This window comes from Ascaphus truei, chromosome 17 (genome assembly GCF_040206685.1).
Source record: "Ascaphus truei isolate aAscTru1 chromosome 17, aAscTru1.hap1, whole genome shotgun sequence".
In the NCBI taxonomy this organism is placed as follows: Eukaryota; Metazoa; Chordata; class Amphibia; order Anura; family Ascaphidae; genus Ascaphus; species Ascaphus truei.
Window position 1 is genome coordinate 20,268,733 of NC_134499.1, and position 10,063 is coordinate 20,278,795.

The 10,063-nt window shown below is 51.8% G+C and overlaps 1 protein-coding gene across 1 annotated transcript in view; it reads right to left on the reverse strand.

The window, feature by feature from the left end:
- Nucleotides 1-1,955: 1,955 nt before the first annotated feature.
- LOC142468095 (putative protein-lysine deacylase ABHD14B) overlaps nucleotides 1,956-10,063 on the reverse strand; it is a 10,476-nt gene continuing 2,368 nt past the window's right edge. Inside the window, exons 2-4 of the mRNA XM_075574225.1 lie at nucleotides 5,688-5,934; nucleotides 3,469-3,710; nucleotides 1,956-2,385 (exon numbers count right to left, since the gene is read on the reverse strand). Coding sequence (XP_075430340.1) covers nucleotides 2,203-2,385; nucleotides 3,469-3,710; nucleotides 5,688-5,907 — 645 coding nt within the window. The 5' untranslated portion in view covers nucleotides 5,908-5,934 and the 3' untranslated portion in view covers nucleotides 1,956-2,202. The remainder of the gene's footprint in view (nucleotides 2,386-3,468; nucleotides 3,711-5,687; nucleotides 5,935-10,063) is intronic.

The window sequence follows — 10,063 nt, forward strand, 5'->3', positions numbered from 1 at the left end:
GAGGTCTGGCGGTTTCCCGTTACATACTGGAGGCCACAAGGGGGCACTCCCGTAGGTAGATAACATGGTCTGTTCCACAACTCATATACTGTAGTTTTTGATGATACGCGAATCCCGTGACATTTAATTTCAATTGTAATGTATCAGTGGCTCTAAGCTAGCAGGCTCTGCACAATGAGCATCAAAGGAAGCCTTTGGTTTTGGTTAGCCAATTCTTTGCCGGTTCTTTCGCTCTCCTGAGTGCGCTGGGGGCCAGAGTATTGCTCCATTGTTTTTGCTTTTTGAAAGATCACATTAGATCTGCTGGGGATGGAGACTTTCAGAATCGGATCGTTCGTGTGAATAGTGCAGTGGGCCCATTAATGCGATGAAACGAAGATCAGAGCCATGGCAATTTTACTATTCTTATAAGAAATGTGCAAGTCCTGACTGTGTCTGAGATATGACGTGTATGGGCCCTGAATGAAAGGGGGGGGCGGGGGGGGCAGCTGTACAATTCAACAATTTATTCCATAGTAATACAGGCCTCAGAAACACCCCGTAAGTATAATGATGATGTGTCTCACAGAGATTGCTGCTCTCCTGTAGGAAGGCAAAACACTGTGACTTTAAGAGCCGCGCACCTCCGCGCACCCACAGCTAACGGGAGAGGTATTCCCGCGGCACGGAGTATTAACAGCCTTTATTACCATGTATACCAGGGGGTAACCAACTCCAGTCCTCAAGAGCTACCAAAAGGTCAGGTTTTCAGGATACTCCTGCTTCAGCACAGGTATCTCAATCAGTCCCAGCAGCAGAACAGGTCTCAATCAGTCCCTGCTTCAGCACAGGTATCTCAATCAGTCCCAGCATCAGAATAGGTCTCAATCAGTCCCTGCTTCAGCACAGGTATCTCAATCAGTCCCAGCATCAGAATAGGTCTCAATCAGTCCCTGCTTCAGCACAGGTATCTCAATCAGTCCCAGCATCAGAATAGGTTTCAATCAGTCCCTGCTTCAGCACAGGTATCTCAATCAGTCCCAGCATCAGAACAGGTCTCAATCAGTCCCTGCTTCAGCACAGGTATCTCAATCAGTCCCAGCATCAGAATAGGTCTCAATCAGTCCCTGCTTCAGCACAGGTGGCTCAATCTGTGGATTGTTGGCCAGTGTTTGCACTTGTATAGCGCAGACTGTTGGCCAGTCTGTCCACGCCACGTTCTTCCAGGTACTGCGGTTGCAATAAAGATATATACGGTATACACACTTAGGGGCAGATTTGTGGTCAGAAGGGGGCACACTTGCGGTCTAGGACATTTGGTAGATCTCGTTTTGCTGCCACTCACCTCGCCACTGGGACATCTCTCTGCCGGCCGTTTCGCCGCTAAGGTAAGCCCCTAACCTAACCCTAAAAACTCCTAATCTTAACCCGCAATACTAATGCTGCCCCCTACCCTAAAATGCTTGCCCCAAAACCCCCCATCCTTAACCCCTTACCGCTAAAACCCCTTAAAACGGCCGCAACAAATGTCAGATTCTGGTCACCTGGGGGGCAGATATAGGTCCCGGGGGTGTACACAGGGCTTTGCCCCAGTCCTTCCCCTATCTTGTCTCGCTGCCCTCAGTGACACTCTGCCCCCCCCCCCTTCACTGCACCACTTGTACACACTGCACCCCCTGTACACATTGTACACACTGCACCCGCTCTATACACTGCACCCCTGTATACAATGCACCCGCTCTATACACTGCACCCCTGTATACAATGCACCCGCTCTATACACTGCACCCCTGTATACAATGCACCCGCTCTATACACTGCACCCCTGTACACACTGCACCCGCTCTATACACTGCACCCTGTACACACTGCACCCGCTCTATACACTGCACCCTGTACACACTACATCCGCTGTACACACTGCACCCCCTGTACACACTGTACACACTCTCTTAGCCCCACAAATTACACAGTCAGATTCTCAATTGTTTATTGAGCTCATACTACAATTATTTGGTCCCAGAGAGATTTGTGCAGAACCCACTGTGATTTGGCTGTGGGCTGCACTGTGATTGGCTGCATTCTTACTGGGCTGCACTGTGATTGGCTGCGGTCTTACTGGGCTGCACTGTGATTGGCTGCGTTCTTATGGACTGCACTGTGATTGGTTCCTCCTGTTGCATTTCAGCTGTCCTGTGGTTTTTGTGACACCGCCCCCTCCCCTTATTTCAGGGTGCTGAGGAATCCTAGCAGCCCTTGGTGCCAGGTCTCGGGGTCGTCAAGGTAACAGGCATGTCCCGCCCCTTCCATGCGCAGCACGCTGTGATTGGGCAGGTTTTGCAGGTTGCGCAAAGACACCTCCCCCAGCTGATCGTCACGGTCACCATACACTATCAGAGTGGGGACCTAAAAAGGGTGAGAGGTCAGCATAATGTCTGTCGCTAACCCAGGAAGTGCACCTTGAGTTCCTGTCCCTAGTGGTCACTCTCCCCTGGCTGGCTGGCCCTAAAGGTTCCTCTCCCAGAGTGCTTGTCCCTAGAGGTCCCTCTCCCCTGGGTTCCTGTCCCTAGAGGTCCCTCCTTGGGTGCCTATCACTAGAGGTTCCTCAACCCTGGGTGCCTGTCTCTAGAGGTCATTCTATCCCTGGGTGCCTGTCCTTAGTGGTCACTCTCCCTGGGTGCCTGTCCCTAGATGCCCCTCTCCCTGGGTGCCTGTCCCTAGTGGTCACTCTCCCCTGGCTGGCTGGCCCTAAAGTTTCCTCTCCCAGAGTGCTTGTCCCGAGAGGTCCCTCTCCCCTGGGTTCCTGTCCCTAGAGGTCCCTCCTTGGGTGACTATCACTAGAGGTTCCTCAACCCTGGGTGCCTGTCTCTAGAGGTCATTCTATCCCTGGGTGCCTGTCCTTAGTGGTCACTCTCCCTGGGTGCCTGTCCCTAGAGGCCCCTCTCCCTGGGTGCCTGTCCCTAGTGGTCACTCTCCCCTGGCTGGCTGGCCCTAAAGGTTCCTCTCCCAGAGTGCTTGTCCCTAGAGGTCCCTCTCCCCTGGGTTCCTGTCCCTAGAGGTCCCTCCTTGGGTGCCTAACACTTGAGGTTCCTCAACCCTGGGTGCCTGTCTCTAGAGGTCATTCTATCCCTGGGTGCCTGTCCTTAGTGGTCACTCTCCCTGGGTGCCTGTCCCTAGATGCCCCTCTCCCTGGGTGCCTGTCCTTAGTGGTCACTCTCCCTGGGTGCCTGTCCCTAGATGCCCGTCTCCCTGGGTGCCTGTCCTTAGTGGTCACTCTCCCTGGGTGCCTGTCCCTAGATGTCCCTTTCCCTGGGTGCCTGTCCCTAGTGGTCACTCTCCCTGAGTGTCTGTCCTTAGAGGTTCTTCTATCCCTGGGTGCCTGTAATTAGAGTTCCCTCTCTATGTGTGCCTATCCCTAGAGGTCCCTCTCCCTTAGGTGCCTGTGCCGAGAGGTCCTCGCCCTTGGTGCCTGCCCTAGCGGTCTCTTACCTGCACGCGGGCGTAGTCTTGCGCTGGGTACCTATCGGTGCAGATGGGAGCGATAGGTACATAGGCTGCGATGCTCTGCGGAGTCTGAAGAAGGAGGGGGAGAGAGTACATCCCGCTCAGCGAGGGGCTGACAATTACTGCAGGGACCATGCACAGCGACTGCAGAACCTCCTGCAGGAACCCCGCGGGGGCCGGCTCTCCCAGGGGTCCAGGCGCCACAGCATCTGAGGAGCGGCCCAGGCCTGGGAAGAGAAGGAGGGGGGAGGGGTGGGGGGAGAGAGGGAGGAGAGGGGCCCGTGAGAAACAGATCGGGAGAGAGAAAGGAATGGGAAAGAGAGTGAGCTCCTGAGAGAGTCGATAGCACAGAGAGACTGCCCGCTCGGCATATATGGTTCTGACAGTTAGGGGCACTAGCGGTAGGTATAGTATTGCACAAAAAGAGATGTTCTATCCAAAAGGAGGATAGATCCCGGAGCCCCCAATTAAATGCCCTCTTTACTGTTCCTGCTATAGTCAGGGGATTCTTAGTCTAATAGGATATTATTCCATAAATTACACCAATTGGTGTCTGAGTGATTGGAAGGTTGTTAGAATATATAATATTGACCCCCCCCCTAAGTGATATAGGTCTGTAAGGGCAACATGAGATTAAAACGATATTCACCTTTAATCAGTGCTTGTTGCACTATTAAAGCTGCAGTTCAAACGGCTTTTTTTTGTTTTGTTTTTTTAAATATTTCCCCCCCCCCCCCCCATTCAATATGTGCATCAATACAATCTGCACACTGACAAGTAATTAGCAAAGATCGATCCGTTCTCCTGTAATCGATCGCTTGCTCCGGGTTATTTAATGCAGTTCTTGCACAGCATTCTGGGAAATGTAGTTCCTGGAATATGATTGACTGGGCAGTTACTAACTACAATTGGTGCACTGCTAGAGAGAGGGCGGGGCTCAAGAGCCAGAGCCTATCAGAAGGGGGAGGGGGCTGTCACTTTGGAAATGCTTCCTACATTATAAACATTAAAAATGTCTTCAAAACATTTTTTTTTTTAATGCTACAAGTATTTTCTCATAGTTCAGAACTGATTTATTAGCACACATGTGGGGTATCGCTGGAACTGCTTTAAAAAGAGTTGGGGGTCACACAACTAATAGTTCTAAAAAAAATGTATCCTTCCAGTTTTCTTGGTATACCTTAAGATAGGAGTGTGCAAACTGGGGGCCGAGACTGTCCCCGAAGAGAGAGACAGAGAGTCCCCGAAGAGAGAGACAGAGAGTCCCCGAAGAGAGAGACAGAGAGTCCCCGAAGAGAGAGACAGAGAGTCCCCGAAGTGAGAGACAGAGAGTCCCCGAAGAGAGAGACAGAGAGTCCCCGAAGAGAGAGACAGAGAGTCCCCGAAGAGAGAGACAGAGAGTCCCCGAAGAGAGAGACAGAGAGTCCCCGAAGAGAGAGACAGAGAGTCCCCGAAGAGAGAGACAGAGAGTCCCCGAAGAGAGAGACAGAGAGTCCCCGAAGTGAGAGACAGAGTCCCCGAAGAGAGAGACAGAGAGTCCCCGAAGTGTGAGACAGAGTCCCCGAAGAGAGAGACAGAGAGTCCCCGAAGAGAGAGACAGAGAGTCCCCGAAGTGTGAGACCGAGAGTCCCCGAAGAGAGAGACAGAGAGTCCCCGAAGAGAGAGACAGAGAGTCCCCGAAGAGAGAGACAGAGAGTCCCCGAAGAGAGAGACAGAGAGTCCCAGAAGAGAGAGACAGAGAGTCCCCGAAGAAAGAGACAGAGAGTCCCGAAGAGAGAGACAGAGAGTCCCCGAAGTGAGAGACAGAGAGTCCCCGAAGGGAGAGACAGAGAGTCCCCGAAGTGAGAGACAGAGAGTCCCCGAAGAGAGAGACAGAGAGTCCCGAAGAGAGAGACAGAGAGTCCCCGAAGTGAGAGACAGAGAGTCCCCGAAGAGAGAGACAGAGAGTCCCCGAAGTGAGAGACAGAGTCCCCGAAGAGAGAGACAGAGAGTCCCCGAAGTGTGAGACAGAGTCCCCGAAGAGAGAGACAGAGAGTCCCCGAAGAGAGAGACAGAGAGTCCCCGAAGAGAGAGACAGAGAGTCCCCGAAGAGAGAGACAGAGAGTCCCCGAAGTGAGAGATAGAGAGTCCCCGAAGAGAGAGACAGAGAGTCCCCGAAGAGAGAGTCCCTGATGGGAGAGCGTTGTAACTGTCATGCTGCTTACCCGGCAGGTCGAGGGCGAGAGCGCGGTGTCCGGCAGCTGCGAGCTTGTGCAGCGTGCCCAGGTTCTGCCACTCCAGGGATGAGAAGCGGATGCCATGCAGCAGCAGGATGGGGGGTCGTGGCTGGCATTGTGGGGGCGACGGTGCCGGAACTGCCTCACGGAAATACAGCGTCTGTCCTGACACCTGCACTGAGCCCTCGCAAACCTGCAACTCTGCCATGTCTGCAATCGGGGGGCAATACTGTGCCTGGGGCAAGAGAAAGGGGGCAATACTGTGCCTGGGGCAAGACAAAGGGGGCAATACTGAACCTGTGGCAAGAGAAAGGGGGCAATACTGAACCTGGGGCAAGAGAAAGGGGGCAATACTGAACCTGGGGCAAGACAAAGTGGGCAATACTGAACCTGGGGAAAGATAAAGGGGCAATACTGAACCTGGGGCAAGAGAAAGGGGGCAATGCTGAACCTGGGGCAAGACAAAGGGGGCAATGCTGAACCTGGGGCAAGACAAAGGGGGCAATACTGAACCTGGGGCAAGAGAAAGGGAGCAATACTGAGTGGGGCAAGAAAAAGGGGGCAATACTGGGTCTGGGGCAATAAAAAGGGGCAATACTGAACCTGGGGCAAGAGAAAGAGGGACTATACTGAGCCTGGGGCAAGTGATGGGGGGTTTATGGTGGGTTCTCCATGTGTCCCTTCCTCTGCTGCCCGAACCTCCTCGATATTTCTCTCTCAGAGTTGGATGTTTCCTGCCCTCTTCATCCTATTCCCTCTCACATTATCAGACCTCTTCCTATCCTGCGGCCTTTTCCCGCATCCTACAAGCATGCAGCTGTCAACCACGTCTCATACACCATTCCCTTGACCCTGCTAGCCTTGCATACGGCCGCCTGCCTTGTGCTTACTACCCGCTGAACGCCTGCCCTTCTCCCACATACTCACCTTACTTCCCATGTCCACCTGGTCCCTCTGCAATCTGGATTTCATACAGTTTACACAACTGACACTCTCCTCACTAAAGTAGCCAATAACCTCCATGCAGCTGAATCCTGAGGTCACTACCCAGCTTACTGATCTCCCTGCTGCTTCTATACTGCTAACCTCCCTATCAGGTTCTACACCGCTCTACCAGGGTTCTCCTTGTACCTCTCCCACCCTGTCCTAACTTGTCTTTATCCCCTGTGGATCTTTCTATTGGTTCCTCAGGGATCTGTTCTGGTTCCACCTCTCTGGATCTTGCTGCTGGTTCCGCCAGGCAGTATTCTGTTTCCTCCTTTGGATCTTTTTGTTGGCTCCTCTGGGCGCTGTTCTGGTTTTTCTCCGGATCTTTCTGTTGTTCCCTAAGGGTTCTGTTCTGGTTCCTCCTCTCCAGATCTTTGTCTGTTCCTTATTTCCTAGTTCCTCAGGTCTCTCTATGCTGTGTCCTTTCTGGATCTTTCTACTGGTTCCTGTTCTCTCTCTCTCTACAAACTGTCACTTGGAGACATCACCACTTGCTTTGACTTGAGGTGTCTTCTCTATGCAGATGATACTCGGATACATCTATTCCCCCTAACCTCACACTTGCATAGGGTTGCCAGGTGTCCGGTATTGAACCGGAGTGTCCTGTATTTGGATACTCTGTCCAGTAAAAAATGAGAGGTACTGTAATACTGGACATGTATGTGTCCGGTATTACCTCCCTGGACATAGTGACCTGATGCACCTTTCACCATTGAGTCCAGTATTTTTGGAGAAGCCACCTTGCAACCCTACACTTTCAGTACAGCCCACATCTGAGTGCCTCTCAGCTACAGTATATCCTCGTGGATGGTGCTCCGTCTCCTCCAAATTAATATGTCTAAAACTGAGCTCCTCATATGTCCTAATCCTGGCCTAATATCCCCTTCTCCATCACAGAACATGGCTCCTCCATGGATCCAGTCACCAAATCACGTTGCCAAGGTGTGACTCTTCCCTCCCCTCTACTGTATTCACATTCATGCTCCTGGTATCTCCCACTGTAATCTCTGCTATCTCTGAGCCCCGGGTTCTTCTGTCATACCCTTATCCTCTCCCGATCTTCACTACTATAACCAGCTGCAAACAGGCCTCCCTCCACCCCAAGTCAGTCCCTGCTCCAATTCCAGGTCACCTACAAAGTGTACAAGGGAGTACAGATGGGTCTGAACCCCTTGTACATTTTGAATATCCTGGGGGTTGCACGGTAGCACCCCCCTTTTGGCCAACAAACTTTGGGAGTTTCAGCGAGGTCACCTTTCCTTTACCTACGTCACCTACAGAGTTCTCCACTAAGGCTCTAAACTACCCCCCGTATATATATATATCTATACATGTGCCCTATCTGTCACATACCCTGTATACACGATCACGTACCCTGTATACACGATCACATACCCTGTATACACTATCTATCACATACACACTGATACACACATACACTGTGTACACTATCACACACACACTGTATACACTATTACATACACCCTGATACACACACACTGTGTACAGTATCACACACATACACTGTGTACACTATCACATACACACTATTACATACACACTGATACACACATGCACTATGATTAGCATGACCATATTTGACCCGGAAGAAACCGGGACAAATACCACGCATGCGTGATCGGCGAGTGCTGGGCGCTTGCAAGCCATGCATACGTGATTGGCACTTGCCGATTGTTCGTGCGCATGTGCAATCGGAGCTTGTGCGGGCGGGTTGCCAGGTGGCTTCTCCAAAAATACTAGATACAATGGGGAAAGGTGTGACGTGCTCGAAACACACACCTCTCTCATGCTCCATGCTGTTTCCTCCTCTCCTTGGCCCCACCCTCAGCCTCCTCACACCTCCTGATTGGCTGCTGCTGGGTAATGCAGCCAATCAGGATGTAGAAAACTGCCCAGCCCCCTAACAGCCCTCCCTGCTCGGGGAAATCCCGCAGCCCCCCAAGCTGGTCATGTCACTATGTCCAGAGAGGTAATAACAGATATATACACATCCAGAGAGGTAATACCGGTATACACAGACATGTCTAGTATTACAGCACCTCTCATTTTTTACTGGACACAGTGTCCAAATACAGGACAGTCCTGTTCAATACAGGTCACCTGGCAACCCTAATACGTAGGGTGCATGTATGTATATGTACACGCAGTGTAGGGTGCATGTATGTATTTGTTCACACAGTGTAGGGTGCATGTATGTATCTGTACACGCAGTGTAGGGTGCATGTATGTATATGTACATGCAGTGTAAAGTGCATGTATGTATATGTACATGCAGTGTAGGGTGCATGTATGTATATGTACACGCAGTGTAGGGTGCATGTATGTATATGTACGCGCAGTGTAGGGTGCATGTATGTATATGTACACGTAGTGTAGGGTGCATGTATGTATTTGTTCACACAGTGTAGGGTGCATGTATGTATATGTACACAGTGTAGGGTGCATGTATGTATATGTACACACAGTGTAGGGTGCATGTATGTATATGTACACACAGTGTAGGGTGCATGTATGTATATGTACACGCAGTGTAGGGTGCATGTATGTATTTGTTCACACGGTGTAGGGTGCATGTATGTATATGTACACGCAGTGTAGGGTGCATGTATGTATATGTACACGCAGTGTAGGGTGCATGTATGTATTTGTTCACACAGTGTAGGGTGCATCTATGTATATGTACCCGCGGTGTAGGGTGCATGTATGTATATGTACACGCGGTGTAGGGTGCATCTATGTATATGTACACGCGGTGTAGGGTGCATGTATGTATTTGTTCACACGGTGTAGGGTGCATGTATGTATATGTACACGCAGTGTAGGGTGCATGTATGTATATGTACACGCAGTGTAGGGTGCATGTATGTATATGTACACGCAGTGTAGGGTGCATGTATGTATATGTACACGCAATGTAGGGTGCATGTATGTGTAGCCCCGAGGTAAATTTAAGCTTTCTGGCCCCTCTCCGCGAGTGCCGTGTGGTAGCGGGTGCCGCCGGAGGCTGCGACGGACCCGCCGGCACTTCGCGAGGGTGGGGGCCAGAGCAGGGAGCAGCTTGCGGTGTTCTGGTGCAAGACGGTTGCCGGGGACGCGATCGGGCCGTCGCTAGGGCCGCGATCGCGTTGCCACCGGCTAGGCGGCTGGAGGAGAGTGCGCCGCCATTGCGCGTAGGTTCGCGCATGCGCAGGGACCGGAAAGTGCAAGGTAGGATCCCCAGTGCAGGGAGAGATCGCGCGAGAGTAGGGAAGAGTAGAGGGAGGTTGAGGCGGCCATTAGGGGTTCGCGCATGCGCGGGAGAAGCGCGCACGCGGCCCCAATGCTTAGGCAGCCCCCTGGGAACTACAATTCCCAGG